The sequence below is a fragment of the Centrocercus urophasianus genome, unplaced genomic scaffold (assembly GCF_019232065.1).
Source record: "Centrocercus urophasianus isolate 14NV4802_14NV808 unplaced genomic scaffold, USGS_Curo_1.0 seq_28, whole genome shotgun sequence".
Lineage (NCBI taxonomy): Eukaryota > Metazoa > Chordata > Aves > Galliformes > Phasianidae > Centrocercus > Centrocercus urophasianus.
Window position 1 is genome coordinate 1242446 of NW_024884844.1, and position 25031 is coordinate 1267476.

General features: G+C 41.7%; 2 protein-coding genes across 3 annotated transcripts in view; both read right to left on the bottom strand.

The window, feature by feature from the left end:
• XRCC5 (X-ray repair cross complementing 5) overlaps window positions 1–7854 on the bottom strand; it is a 50248-nt gene extending 42394 nt beyond the window's left edge. The window contains exons 1-4 of the mRNA XM_042827014.1: window positions 7843–7854; window positions 1405–1515; window positions 1141–1257; window positions 434–617 (exon numbers count right to left, since the gene is read on the bottom strand). Of these exons, the coding sequence (XP_042682948.1) occupies window positions 434–617; window positions 1141–1257; window positions 1405–1515; window positions 7843–7854 (424 nt within the window). The remainder of the gene's footprint in view (window positions 1–433; window positions 618–1140; window positions 1258–1404; window positions 1516–7842) is intronic.
• Window positions 7855–8225: 371 nt separating this feature from the next.
• On the bottom strand, window positions 8226–25021 carry TMEM169 (transmembrane protein 169). Of its 2 annotated transcripts, none has more exons than XM_042827407.1 (3): window positions 24965–25021; window positions 14082–14516; window positions 8226–12082 (listed from the first exon to the last, which is right to left on the bottom strand). In XM_042827407.1, the coding sequence occupies exons 2-3, from the start codon at window positions 14383–14385 to the stop codon at window positions 11463–11465; spliced, it is 924 nt and encodes a 307-aa protein (XP_042683341.1). In that variant the 5' UTR covers window positions 14386–14516; window positions 24965–25021; the 3' UTR covers window positions 8226–11462. The 2 variants fall into 2 exon arrangements, with proteins under 2 accessions (XP_042683341.1, XP_042683342.1); XM_042827408.1 differs by lacking the exon at window positions 24965–25021 and adding an exon at window positions 15124–15808.
• Between the last annotated feature and the right edge of the window lie 10 nt (window positions 25022–25031).

A 25031-nucleotide genomic window follows, 5' to 3' on the forward strand; every position in this document is an offset into this window, starting at 1 on the left:
CAACATTAGAAATGTTTAAAGTAGAGATTTTTCACATTTATTTTTATATAGTCTGGCTTCTGGTGCTTCTGCTGATACGCGGTACATGTGAATAACATTTCATTTGATGCGAAAGCATAAACTGAGTGCTGCAATGCTACAATTAGAAATGCATGCCTTATTTGAGGCCTAAAACTACACTGTTAACTTTGCTCTTTAATTAAAAAAACACTTCATTAAAGCAATGATTCCTTAGGGCCAAAGCTCCATTTGAAAGATTAAAAGAACATAGGAAAGTTACTAACCTGCTTGTGAACAAACTTACAACCGCAAATTAGTTGAACTTTTAACAGCCCTTACACTTTCAGAAGCAAACATGAGCCCACTTCACAACGCTGACTTCCACTCTTATCTTTAACTGAATCAGTTCAAGCCCTCTATAGCAAAAGGATACAGTCTGCTTGTTCACAGCCTAGCTGAATTGTATTTTGAATGTCTTCTAGCAAGTCAAAATCTGGCAGCATTAGAGATCTATGTACAGTGATGTTTTGGTATTGATCCCTACTGGCAAGGTTATTCTTTGTACCATCTGTGCCAAACAGAACTACAGCAACTTCATCTTTACTCTCAGCAAAAACCTGGAAAGAGAAAATACAAAACCAATGTAGTAACACAGGTAGGTCCATGTACACCCATGTCAGGCAGGCAGCAAGCTGAACTGATTTTGAATTAATGTTAATAATCTACTTTTCAGTGCTATCCTGCAAAAAATGTAATCCCAAGGGCAGTTCACTGATTTAGATACAATTAAAACAGCAGACCAACATGGGGATATCTGGGACAAAACAAGTAAAACTGGCTGACTCGCTTCTTGAGACAAGTCCTCACTATGGGTCGTCTTAGAAATGTTGAAACATTGTAGAGAAAGTGTAGTTTTCTATGTTCCCTGGACTAAACGAAGAGAGCAAGCAATCCGAGTGCCACATCTTAGCCACAAAAGCACAGCTGAAACACAGAGGACTGTTCTACATAAAAACAGACTAATTCCTGCTTATTTCTCATTTATTTCAACGATTAATACATGAAGAAATACTCCACAGCACACAGGTGGTATTGTTTCCCTTTTAAGCAGCTTTTTACCACATTCAGAGTCACAGATACCTGTCGCTGCAGAAACTTGGTCATAACCCTCTTGGCTTGTTCCAGTGGAGACTCCTCCCCAGGAGCCGAACTGCTGCTCATCGTGATGCCTACGTCCAGGCACAGCACTATGGCTGACTAGAAAAGAAATATAACAAAAAATAAGGAATTTCCTCTCACTCCACTACCTGCAGCACAGCCCCAGCGGGAGCGTGACGGTGCGGCCATTACCACACAGGGACTGGAAAAAAACACCTTTCCCCCCGCTTCCCTCTTCCCACTCACCTTGCCGCCGCGCGCCATCTTGTCAGCGCCGCGGTGCGCCGCTATCAGCGCTCCGGCTGGCGCCTGGAGTCCGGGCAGCGCCACCCAGCGGCGCGGAGAGCGCGAGCGGGGCTGAAGAAGAAGGAGAAGAGAGGTGGGGCGCCATCTCGGTCCCGCGCTGCGCTTGTGTGGAGATGGAGCCGAGGGCTGCTGGGAAGTGAGTGGGGAAGAAAAGATGGGGCGTGGTGCTCCTTTTTCTCCTCGGGAAGTCCGCGGCTTGTTCCAAAACGCCACGTTTGTAATCGTGGTTTTAGCGATGTGCTTCGCTTTCGTATCGAGCTGCGTCTGGAGTCGAAGAAATGAGCCCTTTCTCTTCTTCCCACATCACCGTGCTTTAAAAATCTTGGTTTAACTGGGAGATGGGGCTGCTTGGCGACGTGAGAAACGTCTCGGGGGAAACCTATCCATAAAAACAGCAATTCCAAGAGAAGGCAGTACGTGGTCCTCCTGAATGGCTCTGAGATCACAGATTCATCAGCCAAGGAAATCACACCTGCTTCCTCCTGTTATTATTTATGTATATGGGAAGAATAACGTAAATGGGATCTTATAACCCTCTCAGTAAAATAGAAAAAAAAAAAAAAAAAAAAAAAAAAGCCACCTTCTCCCCCTTTGCACTGCCAAATTTCCTCAAGATCTCTCCAATATTCAAAGGAAAACTGACAAATCATTTCTGCAGCAAACTTTAATTCCCATTTCCTTTGGAGTTCCACAGTGTCCCGTTAGAGGAAATGATCAGATGTGATTAATCAATTCGGTCTGGGGACACTGGGGCTTTGTTAGCCTTTGTTAGACTCGAAGATCATTACTGGTAAATGCTGGCCAAAATATGCTTGTGATTAATTGGCTATTTCCATTTTACAGAATGCCAGTCTCTGGGCATAAATAATAAATACATGAAGTCTCCCAGGGACTCTGTTTGCAAGGGTGATCATCTGTAATCTCATTTTTAACAAAGTGAGTCAGACCTCCGTTTCAGTGAGATTCTCACTCATTTCTCTGCTTATTCTTTTTTGGTTACTCTTCTTTCCAACAAAATAATGAAGCCTGGATAAAAATGATTACTCTCAGGAAGCAGCAATAAGAGGGCTGTCTTGTTTCACTTCGCTGGGTGCCTTTTCCTTTACAGCAAGGAAAATGACTTCCCTGTTTCCTTACAAGAAGCACTGGATAATCCAGAGAGTTGCAGCTGGGCCTCAGCTGTTTGTGACAGCTCTGAGCAAATGTGAAAGGGTTCAGTGTAAAAGCAGGATGACTTTGCCTTTTTCTCTTTTGGAGAAACACCTGCTCGCAAACACAAGCCAAAACTGTGCTGCAGACCAACACTACTTATAATGTCTGTTTGGTAATTACTGATGGTTCCCCCAAGAGATGTATTTGTAACATGCTCTGTTTGCTTATTTGCTTCTGTGGGAAGCACCTGCAGAGAAAAAAAACCTCAAGCACTGCTTTCATTCTCTTAATCAAAACTAAACTTTCACTGCGAGGATCAGCTGTAACCTGCTACAGGTCCACAGGGTTTGTTCTTTGTATGGATATGATTCACATTGCAAAATTCTGCCTCTAATAAAATTTAAAAATTATATATGTATATATATACATATATATATCTGAAGATTTAACAGTTCTCATCTGCTGGTCAACCTGCTCAGTCCATTTTTATTTCAGTTCATGCTATGAAAGGGAATGACTCTACTAGGAAACACTGGAAAATGATTGGGCTAGGAGAGTTACAAAGCTAAATAGGAAGGATTGTATCAGATCATCCAATCTCACCTGAACAGACAGAAGAAAAACATAGTCATGAGAGGTGGTAATCAATGAAAATGTGCTGATTTGATGTGTGTGCCTTCCAGCTTAGGGGCTTTGAGACTGTGGCTGCTGAATTTATGGTCTCCGCTTTTCCTTCAGCCAGTTCCTTTCTCTTGACTATTCACTTAATGTACATTTCTCACATAGACTAAAACTTCCACTGAATGTAATACACTGGAAGAGGCTTTATTAGGTTCCACAGGGAGGAAAAGTGAGAAATCACAAGCCAGCTCTGTTTACAATCCATTTTCCTCATGCGGTGTTTGCTTCTCTCAATATGAATCTATGGCAGTGTGAATTACAATCTTCTGTAATATGTATTCCATTCTGCAAGACTGCTGCCCATCCGGTAGTTCTGCCTGATGTTAGCTGTTCCCAGTGAGAGGCACATTTGTCAAAAAAGTTGTCCCTTTTTTCTTTCAAAGCATTTATGAAAACTATGGAGATAGTTTTTTAGTTATAATCTCTGCCACGGTGCTTGCCACCCCTCCCAGTTCAGTATCGCTTTCAGATTTCATAAACATATCTTGCAAGTTCAACCTTGTGCTTCTATATTGTGCAAGAGGTTTAACTATAGAAGAAGCTACATCATTGTCCTATAATGCAGTAGTCTTATTTAATGCATGTGAAAGTCTGTGCTTTGGGATTGAATCAGGGCTGTGCACTGAAGAGGTCTTAAGACTTGCCTCATTTTTTAGAGAAATTAGAAGGGGGGGAGGGGGGGAATCTTATAATTATGTCAGGACATTTGAAGAATGCCCTTTTTTTTCAGCAGATGGCATGGTTCTGATTTACAAATTGCTCAACCCCCTGTTTCTCGCCAGTAGGCAGTGGTGATGTGAGTCACATCTTCTTACTGCTCATTTTGAGGTACCATGCAGGTCTGTGCAGTGCTGAGCACTCACAGGTGTTCACAAAAGGAGCTTTAGTTTCAGTGCAGAAAATGCCTTATTATGCTAAAATTCTGGAGAAAAAGAAAACCACAAAACCAAACACAGCTGCATGGCATCTCAAAGGGATGCTGAAACTTCAAAGACGTATAGTTTTTAAAATCCTTGTGCCTTTGTTGCCGTGTAAAACTTCATCAGGATTCATGTCATGTGCTATTGCCAAAATATTTATGTGAGGTACTTGGATATCACAGAGGCATGTTACTGAGAGATTGTTCTGCACAATCTCTGATCAAATAGGTTTTGGCCACACTTAGAAATGTAAAGGGTAAACTAAATGTTAGGGTGGAGCACCACTATATGCTTTCACATGCTCCACCTATAAGGCTGGCAAATCAGAGAAAGAGGTGTGAATTCCCATGAGTGAAGATTGCTTCAGAGCAGATATCCACAAGGAACGTGGAGAAAAGAGGGATTAGTTTCATATGGATCTTTACATTTTTCATGATGTAACTTCTTAGTGTTTGCCATTGCACTTTCACAATAAACAAGCAACGTTTGCGAGTATTTGTAAGGCAGAAGAAATAATGCGTTTTTCCCCCGTTTTTCAGATCAGCCACTAGAGGGCGACATGATCCCAGTCACACAGGTGAAGCTGTAAGCCTGCTAAATTGGGCAGCACGCTCCCAGCAAGCGCCCCCAAAGTCAGCGAAGGAATTTCTGCATAAAGGTATGGTACAAAATGAGACAATCGCAAAGCAGAAGAAATCAAATTGTTTTGTTTGTATTTTTTATGTTGTGCTTCTTTTGCAAGCTCAATTTTAAAATTTCTTCATACATCTAAGTCTATTAAGCTGTGTTTCTGTTGAGGATGATGTTTTCATGACTTCTAAATCCCTGGATTAGCCAAAGCATTTCTAAAGGAGACTATGTGAGGCCCACTCAGCCTGGTATCACAAGAGGTGAAATATTTCCCACTGCTAAGTAACTGAAAACCTGACACATGTTTCTACTATTGAAATAACTCTGGTAGACTTTTCTGGATTAGCTGTTAAATCCTCTACAACATATGATTTCTTTATTACATTTTAGAAGACTATCAGCAGAGTGTAGGCGAGGTTGAACTTCAAAGCATGTGGATTCCTTGAGAGAAACTGAGAGTTCATGTCAGATACTCTTGGGCTGGGGAAAGCAAAAACACAGTGAGAGAACATAAGATGGAATGTTTGAAAGAAAATAAAGGCAGTGTTTTATGAAGAGGTACTGAGTACCGAATGAATGTCAATAAAATGAAGTGGCAACTCAAAAAGCAAGGGAAAGCACGTTGCTGAAGAGAATACAGCAAAACAATATTTTGCCCAGGAATCTTGTATTAGCTGCTACTGGGTTATCTCAGAGGCAAAAATTCATCTTGTTCTCCACATGCTCTTGGTTTCCCACTCTTTCACACCTCTTTTGTGCTGTTTTTATTTGTTGCCAGTAGCCATCCAGCTGTGTGTTCTCCATCACTGGAAAGTGTTTTCAAGCAGGGAGATTGTACTGGACAAAATAGCCCATTTGATCTATGCATGTCCCTGTTCAGTGCAGGGGAGCTGACTAGATGACCTTTAAAGGTCCCTTCCAGCTCTAAGAATTCAATGATTCTGTGAATATGCTGTTATTTTGTAGTAGAAATAATTGACTCACCTTATCACTGCAGCAGCATTAAGGTTTTGGCATGTATATGAAGACAGTGAATACAACCTTGAAATGTATTGAGTACAGTACACATTACCGACAGAGAATCTTATAATAAAGCAAGCCCTAAGGGAGCATACTGCAGAGGAGGGGGTGGGATTTTCCTATTGCAAAGGAGAACATTATAAAATTCAGTTTTTGTCCTTTTTTGTGTCGTGAAGTTAAATTTCTAGCTGAAGAAATTGGTTGGAAGAAAGATCCCTAAGTCAGAGATCATGTATAGGCAGAAACATTTTATCTTGGAGGGCTTCAGGTCAAACGCACCCCTAGCATACCTCTGTCAATGGATGCAAACCACAACAGATTTTAGCTGCTGTTTTGGGAGGAAGGTTTTATGTTATAGCTCACTAAAAGCAAGGGCGTTTTTTAGCACTGGGAAAAATACTCTGTTGGTCTGACTTAAATGCTCTCTTTATTTTAATACATTCTGACAGACTTCAGCTACTGTTTAATGACAAGGAATTAAGGAGACTGAAAGTTAATGGAACTGAGTGACCGAGGGGGATCCAAGAGAGGCCTTCAAGTCTTTCTCTGGGCAGCCTGTTCAAGTGCACTCACACTTCACCCATTTATGTGAGAGGATGCTTTGGGGCCTTTTTGAACTCCATGGCAAATTACCCTGTCATCAAACACACAACAGAAGTCCTCCTTCATCACTAAAGAGCTTCCTAATGGAAGAGCATGCTTTATCGCAAAAGACAAGCAAGCCTTCACCTATGTGATATCCCTTCTAATTCACCAGACTAATTGAAGGGTTGCTTTTCCAAGTGAATTAGATCCTTTTTATTTGCACATAGGCATTTGTCAAATGGCAGAATCTATTCCAGCCTCTCACACTTTTTTGTGTGTTTACATTTCCATACAGATAATAAATTTGGATGGACTGATCAACTTCAGAAATTAATCTGAATTAATTTAACCATCAACATATCTTTGGAAAGAATCAGGAATTACATTGGTCCCTCACACAATGCACTGCCTGGGACAAAAAAGGTTTGCATAAATTTTGAGCAAAATTCTGTCTATCACAGCTGTACATCCTCATTTCCTCTCTTTAGCAGTCCTGCAGTTACACGCTTCATTATTCAAAAGCAGTTTGGAATGGGTTTTCGTAATTACTGGTTACAGCTTCAAAAAGAAATCCACAGAGGTGGCCACAAGGTGTCCATGGAGCAGCCCTTGATTACAGTTTCTGAGTGAGGGATTGCAGGACCCCAGCCTTGGGGTTTAAAGCCCAAGCCTTTAAAGAGTGAATTCAGGAGATGCATTGTGGTTAAAAGCATAGTTCACAACATGACTCAAAGAAACTGGATGAGAAATCAGCAGGCAGAATTGGTACCTTCCTCCCCCGGGGAAATAATTCAGTCACGCAGATTCATTCTGATTGGTGCAGAGGTCTTTAGTAAAAGTCTCTCCTGCTAGTGACTACTATAGTATAAAATTGTTAACATTTACCTCAAAGGAGAGAAATGCAAAGGTTAATGACTTAATTCTCTGGGCTTGTTACCTCCATCTCAGCCCACCACACCAGGAAGACAAGTATCCTTCACCAGCCTCTTAATTGGAGGAGGGAATTCCCCAGTGTACATCTGTTATGCACAGAGTCCTGTTCCCTGGCAATGTTTGCAGCAGGCATCACACCAGGAGCACCTCGCTAGTATTTCCAGCTGTTGAGTTGGTCGTGACACAGCCAGTTTGGTGGGCCCTACCTCAGTTTTAAAGCAAGCAGGTCACCCTTTGGCTTAAAGAGCACCTACACTGAAGCTATGCTAACTGTAAGCTAGTGATTTCATTTGGGTTTCCCAGAGATCCACATCTGCTTTTTAGAAGAATGACAATGCCAACTATGTTTTGTAGGTGGGTAGGACTGTAGTAACTGTGAAAGAACACAGTGGGTGTCATCTAATATTCAGACACCTCAAATAAAGAACTTTATCAGTAGGTTCTCCTTTTGACTTACCGTAAGAGGCATATCTGGAGTAATGAGAGATTGTAAGACATCTCAGTAGAGCTGCAAATAGCAACTCCAAGTCACAGACACACAGATCATATGTGTACAGTTAAATGTACTCCCTGTTTTGGTATGGAAGCCAAACAGATACAGATGAGTGAAGTTAAACAAGAAACTACTCATTTGCTATGAAGTAAAAACAAAATCCAGAGCCCAAAAGACATTTTGGAGTAAGCACAGGTTAGTAAGAGGTTAAACAGAACCATTTCAGACAATTTAAATTGGGTCTCTAAAGCTAATGATTTATAATCAGTTACCAGCATAGAATGACAGTGTCCACCCCACAGTGCTGTTTTTAACACAAATCATGAAGAGGCATAAAAGCAACACTCTTCTAAGCCATATACATTTTTATTCTCCACCCAGGCCAGCAAGGGTGGGAAAAGGAAATGCAATTAAAAATAACAATCAGCAAACACACACTATCTTTACTTAAAATTTCAGACTAGAGCAGCCAGAAACACACTCAACAATCAGAATCACTGGAATTCCCTGCAGTTTGGCAGTGGCACATAAGCAGAAATTATTTTTGAGTTTCTGAAAGCAAAGGTAGAACAAGACAAAAACTTGTGCTTTCTTCTATTACAGCAAGTGATTATGATTATATATTTTAGAGCAGGCAAACAGCTCTGGGGATAACAAGCAAGAGAAAAAGCTATCCAGAGTTGTTTTGAGAAAAGTTTGAATAGAACTTTCAAAAATAGCACCAGAACTAACCCCAAGCTTAAACTAGCTCCCATTATAATGAGTGGCAAAACACCCTGATTTTAATGGGAGCAGAATCAAGCTTGGTTAAATGTAATAAAGTAGAAAACACATGATTAGGTATTCAAGAATATCTTCAAAAAGATGGCCCCCAAATGATTTCTCTGAAGCCAGAAGCACAGCTGCCATGGCAGAGGGAAGGCAATACAACTTCTCCGATGCTCCTTTGTGTTTACATAGCAGTAAGAGGCACAGATTTGGTTTTGTCTCCACTCTCACAGGCTATTTGCAAGCCTGAAATCAAATCCTGCAGCTCAGCAGACATTGTACAGTTGTATTCTGTAACTAGCTAGTATTTATCATTCGAGCCCTCTGTAAGCTGAAGGCTCTTTGTGCTACTGACCCCAGCCTTTCGTCCAGCCTTGAACAGCTGCTGTTTGGCAGTGACAGCTGAATTGGGTTTCCTCCCTCCGCAGTAATGCATGCTTGCCAGGCATCCTTTCCCCACTTGTTTGCCACATGTTGGGGCCAACGAACACAATCCACTTCTTTCACACCAGCAGCGTCTCCCCAGTCAGAGAGTAGGAACACTTGCCAATGGGTCTTCCTCCCCATTAATGCTTGCTAAGCATCACTTCTTCCCGCTCACCAGCCACTATTGGAAGCCTGCTAATTCCAAGGGGAGGAGTATTAAGCAGAGTGGCTGTGCTGGGTCACTAGAGACTGCTGGTACTGGCACTGCAGCTTCTCTATAATTTCCGAGGCATATCAAGGCCATTAACTGAAACTGCTTTGTGAAAGGTATTTCATTGCTTGAGACTCAGCCAGTTAAAACCAAGAGTTGTGCGTGAGAAAGCAGCAAACAGCCTGGCTGTACTTCAGCACAGGAATACCTCTGCTTTGTCAGAAAAGCATAGGGCCAAGCCCACTCTTGATATATGACTTGTACACTGCTCACACTGGTAATTCTCAAACTAGTGCTAAAGAGGTTGCTTTGGCAGGACCTCCCAGACCAAAGATGGAACTGCAACCTCACTTATTTCTTAGTATCAGGCCTAGAGCATCAGATGGACTTGTTTATCCATCACATTCCCTGATGTCCTAGACAGGACAGCCAGTCAGTGCAGTTGTGGGACCACCCTTTGAGTGCAACACAAAGCATTAAGTCTTGTGATATCCCATTTCTAAATGTTTCTCTTAGACACCTAACAACTACAAGCAGCTCCCCCTCTGGAAGAGAGACTGCGGTAGTGAAACTGATACAGACGTGAGTGACTGCACAGTCTACGTGGACTGCACACTAATAAGTTACCTACCTATGCACATGCAAATTGTGAGCCCTTCTGGGCTGGGGTTGAGCCAGACTTTCTAGCAGCACCAGCTGAACTAGAGCACTCAGGAAGTTTGTGATGTCTCACATATGTAGCTCAAACCCCATTATAGTCCATCAATCCTCTCCTTCACTTTCCTACTGAACTCTTTAGGCCAAAACTTCAACAGACAACCGCAGTCTGAACAAAGAACTTTAATTTTTTTTTTTTTTTTAATTTCTTTTTTTTCTTTTTTTAAAACAGACTATTAAAATTCCTCCAGCCTATGGTGACCATCTCAGCCTGGCCTGGGAGCCCACTAAGATGCTAAACAAAGTCCCAAAAGAAGGGAAATCAATTATAAAAGTGAGACACAAGGGGAGGATGTACTATCTATTGCTCTTCCATGTAATTAACAAGGAACTGGGGTGTGGTGAGGCAGATTTCTGGAGCTGAGGCACTAATGCAATTTGCACTGGTACTAACAGGGAAATTTTGCATGTTCAGGGTTGTTCTCTTTCTGAATTGGATTGGTTCAGCATCTCCTCCATAAGGGCAACTTGAAAACAAGAATGACTTTTTCACTGAGATTTCCCCCATTTCAAGCAAATTTCAGCTTCACCTCCATAAAAAAAAAAAAAACAAACACAGGTGTCACCAGTCAACACATACACTGCAGTGACATCCAAACCAATCACATTCCTCAGAGCACCTTTTTTTTTTCCCCTGTTTTCACTGCATAACCAACTGTTCCCTTGCATAATATTCCTGTAGCCCATTCTCTTTTAGGAGGGCACCTAGCAAAGTCAGGTGTGTCCTAAGGACATACATATCTGTACCTACAGTCACCTGAGGGTGCTTGCTGATATGCCTGTCCATTCCCTACACAATGCATTATTGAGCAAGCACTCTACTGCACATGGTTGCAGGTCAGCACAGAACTCAATGTGCCTTTGTCAGAGATTGTGCTGTGCTCTCCCATTGAAAGATTGGGCACAACTGTTGTAGTGCTGTTTTTTCAAACTGATGCTGTCTCAGAAGTCAGCTTACCTGAGAAGTTTATTGTATTTTTCGGAAGGGCTGAAAAAGGCCCCTTTCTAGGAAAACTGCAGGAATATCACATATTTTGCAATTTAGCCTTCACTTAAGAATGAGTTCCTATCTCCTGAAGTTCATCCCCTGGGTAGAAACTTCATTGGGTCAGGAAGTCCCTGCTATGTTGTTTTCCCTAAAAGAGATGTATAATTTCACTGAAGTGGACTTCTCAGCCCATATCTGCCACCCCAGGACAGCCCAAGTCCCAAAGACCTGAATTTTCTCACTATTCCCCAGAGTTATTATTAGCTAAGATAGATGACAAATCACTGGAGAACCATGCATCTGCCCACCCAGACCACACAAAGCTAGCACACTTGCATTCTGTGACATTTAAAGAGCACTCCCAGCCCAGTATTTAAGTTTGTTTTTAAATATATATATATTTATAAAAATCAGTGTCATTTTCAAGATGAAAACCACTCGCATATGACAAAAATAGTCAACCAGAACAAAAGCTCAGACTGCTGAAGTATCAACCCCCTGTGCAGAGCTCTTGCCAGAGAGACTACCTGAGATATTGTCAGAATCTAGCAGCTCAACAATGCTGTATGGAGAGCAATCTTCCAAACCTAACTTGCTGCAGAGCCAGCCACAGAAGCCCTTCTCCATATCCCTGACAGCATGCCACCAGTCCCCAAAGGACCATGATACCTGGGTCACAGCTGAGTACAGACCTAGGGAAAAAGACACAACCATGATTATAATTGGGTAGAAGATGATCAAAAAGGGGCAAAAGGTGATTTTGTGCCAGAAGGTCCTCTCTTCATTGTACACCAAGAAGACATTGTACCATGTAATGGTTCCATAGTAGAATGAAACCACAAAGGATACTACAAAAATGATGGGGAGGCAGATGATGGTCCAGAGGACAATGTGGGGTCCTCTGTCCAACCCAACATCACATTTTTTCTTCTCAGGTACATTTTCTTTAGGAGGTTCCTTCGACTTAGCCAGTTCCTGCAGCTCTTTGTCTGTTAGCGTGACATGGATGTCCACCATCTGGCCCTTCTTCTTTCCTCTGGTGATTGTTCCAGTCAAGGTGACGTATCGGCTGTCTGGAGGCATGTTCCAGACACCTGCAAACACAGATAAAGTCATCCACATTAGATTTCTTTTCTGTGTGGCTTATTTTGTGCAAAATCCCAAAGATCTTGAACACAATTAGACAGCACAGATGGAGTTATAGTTAAACAAAAAGATGGAACACAAGTAGCAATGCATTATAACAAAGATTATCACAGAAAAAGAATAGCCAGTATGGAAAATGACAGGAATTCTAGATGACAGAAATCACAAGGGAGAAGACTCCAGCATATGCACGGGGGACAACACACGAAAGAAAAGTGCTGTGGGAGCATATGGGGAAGAGACAAGACAGAGTAAATGAATAAAAAATAGTAAGCCTATTTTCTCCGCTAGAGTCAGATTTATTCCTCAACAACATGGACATCTGAAGTGAGTTAGCTAAATATGAACAAGACCTGGGAATAAGTACATGCACGCATGGAGTTATACTTGAATAGCTATTATTCCATTTCTCATTTGCGCTATATCAATCTAAATTAATTTTCAAACTTTAGAAAATCATGAAGTCTCATATTCACAAAGTCTCATATAATTACGTTTGCATTTTAAAGAATCAAGCAAGGCCCCAAATAGGAAAGTGTTGGGATATGTGTTCCAGTAAGAAACATCTTAGTTTCCAAGTGACATTGGTTTTGGACAGTCCCTGCAGTGGCACTGGGCATAAACTCTTCTGTAGTTCTAAAAATATGCTTCCTCCTGGATTTAATTCTGACTGGCTTGGAAGGAAGTAATCAGAGGTTCTTAAAGGGAAGCTGAGCAGTGACACACAAAAACAGAAAGACAGCAGAGAAGCATGAAGGTTGGGGTTAGGATCATGGGGAATCTGGTGTGGCTGAAGGGCCAGGAGGTTGCATCCACATTTAAACCCTTCTCAGTCCACAGTGCTGACTCACGAGAGGATTAGCTGTGGGACCTGCTGCCCACAATTCTTTCCCACGAGGGTAGCTGTGACAGGCATCAGAAGTGAAAGTGGCTGAAATGTACTGTGATGACCTTGCAAATTAATCAGTCTTAAAAAGGAAGCTGAGACTACACAAACAGAAGGCAACAGCAAATCTGAGATAATGAATAAAACTTCTTATTGCAGGTGGAGCCACTAAATCTGTTTCCATCCTTTCAGTTAACAGGCAGTTGCTTTAGGCATGGAGGGGTATTTGACCACAGCATTATACATATAGAGTGTGCTCAGCACTTCTCTAGATCATCCCTAACTATTGCATACATTTAAATCCAAGAGCAGGACAACTAGCATCTGCAAAGAACTGCTGAATGTACCTCAAATCAGTCTGTAATGATTTTTGTTTCATAGCATTTTCATGGATGAACTCAAACTCCTGGCATCTTGGAGATGACTGGTCCCACAGTCACTTCCATACAAGCTCAGGAGGATCTTGAAAATTAGCTTATCTATCTAGTCTGCCAAAAGGGAGATCAGCCCCAGCATTAACTAGCATAAGCTGCAAATGAGAGAGGTGGGAAAGACACCTCAAGACCACTGCAGATGTCTCCCCAAGCATGTAGGCACATTATACCCAAAAGCAAATAAGGGATGTGCCTTCGTTATGTTGGGGTGCACTGTTAAGAGGAAAGATTCCCTGCCACATCTGTTACCATATTAAAGAATACCTGCTTCTTAGTACCACACTGGTCTTAAGGAGTTTTATTTGAGTCAGGATTTGTCTTGCAACACCTGGCCATACATTCCTGCCCAAGGTCTACACTGCAAGGCACCCAGAGACTAAGGAAGAGGACCCTGTTTCTGTCCCTGTGACTCCCACCATCAGCCTTTGTACCAACCCTGGTAAATCTTGTGAATCCAAGAAGAGGCTTATAAAGCATCAATTCCTCCAAATGCAAGTATTTCTAACCTTCATCCTTTCTGATCTTAAAACGGCAGCAAGAGCTCCAACCTTTTCTCGTAAACCCAACCATCTTGGCTACCAGTGACACCATTATTTATGGACTGTGAACGTTCCCAGGGATACGTACCATCAGTCACAGACTGACCCAGGAACTTGGAGCCTTCCTCAGAACTCCTTTCCCCTCCTTCTTCATCTGCTTGCTCCTCTTCCACTTTATTCTCATTCTCTGACCTATACACTATTACTGACTCAGGACGGGACTCTTTCTTCTTCTTTTTCCTCCGGTCCATAGTGGCTTCTCCATCAAAGGTGACCGTGGTTGTCACTGCCCTCCTCACAGATCCATGGCAAGGGCTGTGACTTCCAGATTTCCTCTCTTTTGGCACTGTGTCTTCCAGCCCACTACTGCTCTCAAGCACCTCACTTGGCATCTTGTAGCACTTGTTGCCAGCCTAGCAGTTCCCGCACTTAGAAGTCATTCATTCAACAACAGTCCTACAGATGCTTTGTTTTGATAAGATGTCCTACAGCTGATATCCAGTTTATGCACTCCATTCCCAGCCTAAAATGAGAGACAAGTCAGAAAAAGGGTCTATTTCACATCGAGCAGAAAAATTTGACAGAAGTTTTGTATAAAGGTTTACTTCCAACTGGTTTAAATATCACCCGCTGATCTGATCTTCATTACTGTCGTGGATACATATTATATCACCTAACCTTGATTCTTAGATTCCATTTTAAATATTAGGAATAAAAAAAGGTACTGGAAGGGGAAAGAGTTTATAACATTTATAAGATTAAAAAAGCATAGCTTATTCTATTTTTTTTAATATGCCTCTGCAATGCTGCAAGCAAACAGAAGACAAAGGTTTTGGCCCACATGCATGAGAATGAAATACTGAAGCCACAGACAAAAATCAAGTTGACTGATTTAAAGGAGTAGCCTAGCTTAGAAACAGCAGCAGACACATCCTACTTTGTGATAGTTGCATTGGTACCAGCTTTTCTAATTTTACTTGTCTTTTAACTTAGTGCCCATTGTGAGGATATTACAAAAAGTAATCAAACGATGTCAAAATGAATTATATTTCAACGTTTATTAATTTAGTATCATGCAGTTCTGCCAGACCTTAAAATTTAGCATATATAGTAGATGTAAAGTAAATTACTACTCAGATGACTTCACTGAGGGGGATTCAGAATGACAGCAAAGTCTTCTGACTGTTCAGGGACAAAAAACAACAACGTTTCATAAATATTTATAACAATTATAAATTATTTCTCACTCAAGCAAAACTACCAGTAATACTAAGTGACATTTATCTACGGGAATGCCACGTAAGTAGAACTCAGATGATTAAACATGCATCAAGACAGTCAAGCCCTGTTCCATGAACCTACCAGACACAGGATTAATACTTCTCAGAATTCTTAACATTTAGAAAATACAGCTGTGCCAAATATTCATGAAGTATTTAGATACAAATCTGACTACAAGGAATAACATTTTAACAACTCTGAAGAACTGTGCTGAACAATTACATATGTAAAAGAATGTGCTGTCCAAATGCTTCTCGAACTCCAGTGGTTTGGTTCTATGGACACTGCCTTGCAGAACCTGTTCCGTGCCTGATCTCCCTCTGCTGAAGACCCTATTTACGTCTTGCACACTCCCCCAACACACACAGATGCACAAACTTTTAATTGTATCACGTTAACGCTAACGACCATGACCAATGAACACTGTATAGCCCTTTGTGGCTTTAGGAAACTCAACAAAAAACAATTCAGATTGTTTTTTTGCATTGCAGGAAATAAATCTCCCACAGTGATCAGACAACATATAAAATGGAATCAAAAGTCATTCTGCATATCCTAGAAGTTAGACTGCTTCTGAATCACTGGGCACAGGAACATCTTGCACAGCTCTGTAACATGACTGGCAACAGTCTGTTTAGATTGCCATTTGAGATCATACACGCCATGCAAAAAGCATATGCCTGAATTTGCAGAAAACATCCCCATCTGCAACCCCAACAGAGAATGGAGCAAAACCTGTAAGGGAATTTTGCCCTTTCTGAATATCCGTAGAGAAATAATGCCTCACTAAAAGAAATAACCTGTCCCAAAGCCACGAAGAAACTATGAAGCAGCAGTTCCCCTCACTACAGTCCTACACCTCATCTGCCTGAGGAATGTGGTCTTTACATCTGTTTTCAGACAGCCAGTTTTTCACATACCACGATACGAAACAGCACACGCAAGAAACGTCACAGTAAAATTTAACACTTTGCTTCCAACTTCTCCCCTTTTATCTCCAAACCAAACCAGCCATTGACTTCAAAGATAGCAAGCTCTGACTCTCAAATAACTAACATGAGCAGGACTCCACAATTTCCACAAGTCCATGGGAATTAATGCAAGTTTTCATTTACTGTTTTTTAAAAATAACCTTTATGGGAGAAATTGAATCATTTTATTCTATGGAATAAATTAATTCTTTGTAGTAAAATTGTGCAAGAGGTACAAATAGGTTCTAACATTTTTCTCTGACAATCAGCAGTAACATGTTTTGTCTCTATGAAATCACAAAGTCACCTGATTGATCCGTATGAGTCTGAGACCACAGTGATATTCCCCTCCAGAAACTGGAAAAAGAAAGCAGGCCCAGAGTCACCATGAAACTGAAAGCATCACTACTTGAGTGACCTTCTAAAATCCTGAACACATGAATGTTAATTTGGGACTAGATCTCCAAATTTCCTGACTGTAGTTTCCATGCTCAGCTCCTACTACCTTGAATAGGGGACAACTTTCCAGTAAAATTTTAAGAAATCCAAAGTTAAAGGCAAAGATTTCTGGTTAGGCTTTTCAAAAAAAAAAAAAAAAAAAAAAAAAAAAGTTTATCAAGCTGTGATCTTCATTAACTCACAGCAGACAGTAAGCTAATTTCAGTTCTCAGCATAATGCCAAAGCCTAAAAGACTATGTTAACTTCGACCATGCAAGGAGAAGAAATGTGATGTAACTTTCTGATTTGGCACAGATACAATTGCTTCTGGAAATCTGTGTCCAGTTCTAATCTTCATCAGTCAGACAGAATGCCAATTACTAAGCAGATGTGTATGTTCCCTACATCAGAAGAAGAACACAGTGAAAAAGATCCCTCTAATCCAGCAAAGGAGGATGCAACAAGATAAAAAGCTGACAGAGAAATACAAAGCAGACATTAGGTAGGCGTTTTAACAAATACATCCCTGAGGGCTCTGGAGAATTGAACCATCACTGCAAACTTCCAAATCTGGACTGGCTATCTTGGCAGCAGTTTGGTCCTGATACTCAACCAGAAGAGGTGTTATTGTAGGGAAGCTCTGTGACTTGTATAAAGGGAATTATCAGATTAAAAGAACACAAGGATCCTTCCTGATCTTAAGCATGTTTTCACAGTAGATGCATTTCTTTTCTCAGCTGTTTCTGACTACACAGTAGCAAGGATACCCTCTACTGCCCAGTCCTGACCTCCCCAAGATAGCATCTCAAAGCACCACTACCAACCCCACATTTCTCAGAGCTGCTGCTAAATCAAACAATTTCATATTTGAGTCCCATGTTTCCTGGGAATATTTTCTCCACAGTTACGAACAAGAAATGGGCTCCTGTAGTGTATCACAATAGACATTAAATATAGTCTTTCACTGTTCTTTATGTCTCCTGAGAATGAGGCAAGCCCTCAGCACTACACAACCATCCATACCACCAACTCTTTCAGCCACGCACACTGAGATCTCCAGCCCTCAAAGCCTTGCTGTGGGGCTGAAGAACAACAACTGCTGTGCAGCTGATACAAGTGATGACATCTCTCATGTGGGAGCACAGAGGGAGATAGGAACCAAGAAACTGTGTGAGAGAAGGAAAAAAAAAAAAAAAAGGTGAAATTTTAGGGACGGTTTATTAGCCAAACAATTTGTTATTAATCTCTCTGTGAAAACAGATGGAAAACCCCGGGGAAGTGGCTCTGCAAAAACACTCTATAGAAGAATTTTTAGAAACACAGTCTTCTGTTACTACGCAGGAAAGCTTCTGCTGCATACAATTCCTGTGACAGTAGTAGTTTTTGACATACAAAACAGGAGCCTAAAAGCTTGGTCTTGCACCACTGAGGTCAAAAGAAGCTTTTCCAATGGCTTTCAGCTGCTACTAATAGAAGAGAAATTATCCGGTTTGAATGCAGACAGGAAGAAAGCATTATACCACAAAATTCTTGATTTTAAATCCTTGCCGCTGCATGAGTGACCTTTTTGATTGCTCAGAGGAGACATAAGAGGAAAAAATAAAGAGTAATGAGGAACATTGATCTTTATTTTTATAATCACATAACACATGTAAGAACTGGCACCGTATCTTCATGCACATCCCATTGGAGTTATCTGCAAGAACAAAAAACAACCTGTGACTTAGCATTGATGGTTACCCAGAACAGGGAAGAGATCAAGGAAAGTTTACACCAAACATCTATCTTGAGAGAGCTCTCCAACCATAGGTTGCTCCCTTCATTCCATACCCTCCCCATCCCCAACACTGCTTCTGATTTTATATGTGTGTTTCATAAGTGCACATTAGCCAAAAGGTTAGTTTCAATTCCTAATATTTTTAAAGTGCTTGCCTGCTGTCAGATCGTACACATGAAAAACAGATGGTATCTGTTTGGGGCAGATCTGTCATCAATCAATCCTGTTATGACAAAACAAAGTGGTCCAATGCAGGACATACACACTCAAACCCTATAAAAAGCATGGTAAGACCTATATAAGAAATCACATTTAATTCAGACCTTATGCTAGGAAAGAGCCAAACAATAGAGCTCACCTAAACGATTTGAAATGATCTTTCACATATACATCCTCACCATACCCTGCTGAAACTGAGGACAATGCTTATCTCTATTTCAAGGTGAAATGGCACAAACTAGATCACAGTTGCTTCAACCTAGCAAACAGCAAGGCAGTGATGAACGATCTGTGAGAAGGCAAGGTGAGAAGAGCTCCTTCCTACTAGTAGTTGCAGCTGTGCAGCTTGCAATGAACTCGTCAGGGTGATTTATCTTTCTGGTAACAAGCCTTTTGCATTTTAGAAGAAAGTAAAACATTATTTTCAGCTAAACAAATCCTCTCATCACATTTGCCATGTGGCCACATCCAGAAGAAGGAAGTAGAGGAAAAAGACCCCTTATAGCAGTGGCCCATCATAAGGCCACTTAAGTGATTGCATAGAATAGCAAGAGGCACAAAGAGAAACACCTGCTTACGGTCTCCCAGCAGGGTAGGAGAAAGCAAGCAGCAAAGCTCATAGATCACACCTCTCTTTACTTAATCCACAAGCTTCAAAGCACTTTTATTTCTTATGGAAAGAGAGACAGGAAATAAAAAGAGAAGACCATACCCCTGAGTACGCATCAAAGATTCAAAGCTGGACTTTGAATCAAAGCTGCAAAATTCAAGCTGGACTGCCAAAACCACTAAGCGTAAGAGTAGAGAGCATAACGCAGTTAGATGACCTCTACCACCAAAACCTTTATGGGTATTTGCTAGTGGGGCTCCTTGCCAACCCTTCAGGATCTGGAAGTGCTAAAAGCTCAAGCTAAAAGCAAAAGGAGGCAAGTGACACAGTCCACACATGCAAGCATCCTGATTTATCACAGGCAAATGGCTGCCTGTCAACAGGCAGGATTTGTGCTAGTGCAGTCCCACACTAAGGCTGCTGAGCAGCTTCTGGACCACAGCACTTGGTAACAAGAACCTGCCCAGCACAGATGCAACTATTCTGAAGCTGCAGTTCAGCAAGAATAGAGTCACTCGGATTTGAACGGATGGTTCACCAACTGTGCTGCCATGCTGCTTAGCTCAGGACCATCTCTCTCTCCCTGCCCTCCTCCATCCTTTATGTGAAACACCCAAACAGTTACTGATGGCTTTCTACAGATACAGCCAAAATTAAAACAAAAGTAGGGAAGAGGAGCTTTCCACTGAATTGCTTTAGGATGACATTTTCAAAGACTTAAAAAAAAAAAAAAAAAAATCAAGATCCAATTCATAAAAGAGATTCTCTAAAATGCCCTTCCCCCCACCCCCCATTGTTTCATAACTTTTCCAAATGTCAGGGAATAATAACTGCTGCGTAGATCAGCATTATTGAAGTCCAGGAAACAGGATACGAGCATAGCTATATACTTTTATACTTAAAAAATTACCTGATCATTTTTCTGGCATACTAACTGCAACACTATGGAAAGCACAAGAAAGCAAGCAGCAAGGACTCAGGCCACAGCAAATGATAAACTCAGATACTCCCACGAGTGCAGAAATAAGAGAAAACACTGTTTACATTCAGAAGGCCTTAAGACCTCCAGATAAGCAGAGACCTCCAACAAGATACTCTCACCTACGCTGCCAGCCCTTAAATGGAGCCTGGGAAGGGATGGATCCTGACTCCACCCCTTTCAGTCACTCAATGCACTGCATGCACCTGAGTTGCCCCTGCCTTCCCACCAGGTGCCCATCACTGGTTCAAGCCATGACTTAGTGTTTTCACTACACTTATTATAAATCCCCAAACTCTGCTGGTCTACCTTTATTAAGAGCAAACACCTCAAGTGCTGCATCTCCCTTGTCTCCTCATTCTTTGTCCAGATAGCTAGAAGAATGAGAAATGAAAACAAAGTACCCAAAGCTTCCCAGTACTTCCAGGGATGAGATCTGTTTCCTTACGTTAATTATACTTTGTGAAAAATTCAATGCATGGCACATGCATGAGAGCCTTTAAAGGGAACCAAGACTTTAAAAGGACCATGACTTGGAAATGGAGGATGGTCTGAAATCCTCAAAGCAATCCAATGGTTTAGATCTGTATCTTGAATAAATTTAAAAGATGTCCCAAAATCTCTAAATAAAAAAAAAAATGTGCTCACTGTCTTCCCCTAAGCTACCCCTCACTTAAGCATTTGCCCAAAGTGGGTCATCCTGCACCTCGAAACAGCAGATGTCTGTTGTAATTCCTGTCTTATTTATCTGGACGTTGTTGGGCTATATGGTACCATAAGATGAGTAGAAACAAGTCAGTTACACCCACATCCTACTTCCATAGCAATGCCCCAGGCTGAGATTGTCATAGCATCTGTTTTTGTGATACATCTTCAATTGGAAGGCTTTATATTAAGCAGGATTTGAAGATGCACCATGAGCTTCCTCCACACACCAAATTAGTGTTGTGCTTCCTCTGGGCATCTAAGCAGATGCCAAGAAAAGAGTAACAACAGAGCAAGGATTATCTGAAAAATACTTGCACAAAACTACATCTTTGAGTTCTTATTTGGTCAAGATATTTAGGGGCTTCAGATCAGAGTTTTATCTGAGCAACACCCAGCTGCATCCCAGGAGATGCTAAAGAGGCAGACAGAGAGAGAAAACTGGAAAGTCTCCTGGGGATGATTCAGGATTGCTTAATGCATTGCACAGTAAATATAATCTAAGATACTTAGTATCTCCAGCAGCAGGAATTAGTTGGCTCAGGGGACTCTCAATTGGATACAAGTGCAGACACAGATCCATGATGCCAGCATATTAAAAATGCAGCACTTTCAATTGCAGACAAATGAATGCTACTATATCATATGGTGTCAGTGGGGTGTGTGTGATTATTTAGAACATGTAGCTAGATACCAATTTCAAGCTATTTGATACTGGTACTCTACATCTTGTGTGATTACAAACTCTACTTTCAGTATGGTGTCTCCTCTTCTTCTTTTTAATCAGTGAAGTGAAATTCCTAGGGATACTGAGGAAAGAGGATGTAATCTGAAAAATCCTGACTATCTCCTAATTAGACTGCCACCCTCAAGATATCCTGGAGAGCAAAGTCCCTTCCCAGTGGGGAAACTCATGAAAAGATGGATTGGCCAGAGAATCTGACCATCACGTGGGACTGCCCAGGAAGCCAGAAGTCACGAAAGGCTCTTGTGTGCCAGCAGGAGATGATGAAAAGAAACAACCACCACAGCAGAGAATGCATAGACAGGAGGTGAGAGCGGCAGGGACTTCTGAAGAGGCCCTTTGTGTGATTCCCATAGAAGAATCCACAGAGGTAAGGGAACAGAAACTCATACTATTTTTCATTCAGTTTGGGCTCGGTCCAGATATTTCTTGTAATAAGCATAGCAGGGTAGAAATGCTTGTTGTTATATTTCGTGTAATTTGGTATCCCAAGAGACAAAAGACATAAACCAGGGGCATCTGTGGGAGTGGGGCCTGGAAAAGCAGCAGCAGCCAGAGCTGGAGCCTGGCATTTTTTCTGCCGGATAACTACCAGATACTCTACGTCATAAACCACCTTTGAGTGTAAGGTTTTATTTCTAGCATTAGGATATTTTTGATTAAATCTCCTCTGCTTTTACCTCTCTGTGGTACTACTGGTCAGGATTTGGATCCCACTGAGGTTTCTGTCCTGTCTGGAGCCTGCAATCAGATTGGTATCTAACGACTCTGAGACCTTCCCCCTTGCCAACATAGAGTATGAGCTGTTGGAGGGCACAGAGTGACTGCACAAAACTGCATGAAGGACTGCAGGCTGTAAGGAATATTAAAGCAGAAAATGTTCTGCTGGGATTTTTAAAGCGTGGCAGAGTGCTGGACTGGCAGATGTCATCAGCTGAATAGCTGAGCCATAGGCTGGCAAAGCACAAAATCGGCTTTGGACAAAAGCAGCCTTTTCTAAAAATGCAGAGTTTCCTATTCATCTCAACAAATTGAACTAGTTCATTCAAAGCTGAGACAATATGGGTTTTGAAAAAATAGGAGAGCTAGTTTTTCCTGTCAATCTATAAATACAAGAGGAGATGCTAAAGAATGATGTGCTAATTGCACAACTCTGAAGAGCTGACAAATGGAAAAAACAACTACTGATGAATTCTTTTTCCTAAGAGTGTCATTTTAATTTCAAACAGTTAATGTTTAAGTGATAGATACATCAAGGAAAAAGAATAAGCAGGTTTTAGCATTAAAAAAAAAAATGCTTTGAGGTTTTACATGCAGATTTACTTTCTCTCAGATACAACCTGACATACTTAAGGTCAGAAAAAAAAAGAACAAACATCTGTCTAATCAGACACTATTTCCTAATACACAAAAATTAAGAATCCAAACACTAAATTTATAGAATAACATAGAGGAATAGCTTTGTGCTTACTGACTTTACTGCTATGGCTGCATAGTGACAAACCATCACACTTTAATGGAACCAGCAAAAGGAAATGAACATTCCTTTGTGAATAAGAAAGTACAAGTGTAAGAGAAGATTAAAATTGATTTCAGCTAATAAGATTTTCTTCTTTTCAGCTTAAATCGTTCTGAATTTAAAACACAGACATACAACCAACTCACACAAAGATATCCTTGTTTTAAAGCCAACCCACACAACACTGTGAGAACCACTGACTTACAGAAAATATCTGTGAAAATTGGTTATCTCAGCTCAGCTGTTTGTGAATCGATCTTCTACCAGAAGGGGCTAAGTGCTGAGGAATGGCTGCCTCCTTTTCTTGCCCCCTTTATTCCTTTCCCCTTTATCCTCCTGCCCATCACTCACGGAACCTTACCTAATGTGTTAAGCCTCTTCTTTATGGCTATTGAGAAATTCCAAAACCTCATGGGAAACGAGTTACTTATCTCAATGTGGAAGAAAAACCCTCTGACTGGGCTCTCCAGGAAATCTAACAAGCAAATACTACAAACAGTACCCAGCCAGATTTTCCCTGCCAGCCCATGGCTGAAAGATCTAGTTCACTAGTACCAGTGAATGCTTCTCCCTGGGATTAATTAAAGATCTCTCTGCTACAGCCTGCTTTAAATATGTAGGGCATCCAGAGACAATTAATGGGGATTCTGTGGAACCTCCAGATTGTGGAAGATGATTGAAAGAGGGGGGAAAAAATCTTGCAATGTCATTCACCATACCTTGCCTCCAGTAAGTAACACGTTTAGAACATCAAAGTATTCTGCACATTTTAACCTATCCGGAAGGCAGCTTTGATGCCTCACCAGGCTAAGTCACCATGCAGAGATCTGCTTCTGGCTTCTTATCCTTTGCTGGGTGAGCATGGACAGGCCGCAACTTCTTCATGCCTCTCTTTCTACACACTTAAAAGAAGGGAATTCACCTTCCTTTGAAACCAAACTACTGAATAAAGGCGTTATCTTGCAATTTGTTTTGATTTAAAGTATGGCAAAAATAAATGAGACAGCTTAACAAATGAGAAAAACAGAAGAGACACAGCAAATCTCCCTCTTCATCAATGCATGCTTCTATTCTCTCTCTCCATCTCTCCTAAGGGAAAAGTGAGAGGATGCAACTGAAGGATACACTTTTAAATATCTATTGAAAAAGACAGAGGAGATGCATGGAAGGACACACATCACACACACACATCACTCACACACTCCTGGGCACATCAGCGTTAGTTAAAGTCACCTGCAAAGCACCAAGATGCTCTGCCACCTCATCTTGGGACAGATGCCGACTGCCCTCTGTGCCAGTTGAGCTCACCATGCATTTTTGAACAAGAAAACACCACAGCACAAAATGGCTATGTTGGGGATACATGCATGTATGCTGCAGCTGAGCTCTCCTGCTCCAGGAGACCTGAGACAACATGGAAGAACACGCAGTGCTGGGGAAAGTACACTTTCTTCACAAATAAATAGAAATGAAGCACAACGCGATAGACTACAACACAATAAAACGCTGACTTTAAAGCCAGCGCGCTACGGACGGATGCAGGTGGAGGGCTTTGTTGCAGGGAGGCAGCAGGCACGGGCGACCACGAGTCACCGGGATGCTCCGCTCGGCTCGCCGATGCGCCAGCACCGCTTCCTCCAGCAGTCCTGCCGCCAGACATACCGGGGGCCACCCTGGGGACGAGGAGGTGCCGCGGCCCGCCCCGCGGATACCCGCAGCCGCTTACCTGCCCGCTCCGTCCGCGGGGCCCCGGAGCGGCACCGCCGCCGCCCGCTCCCTCCCGAGCCGCCGGG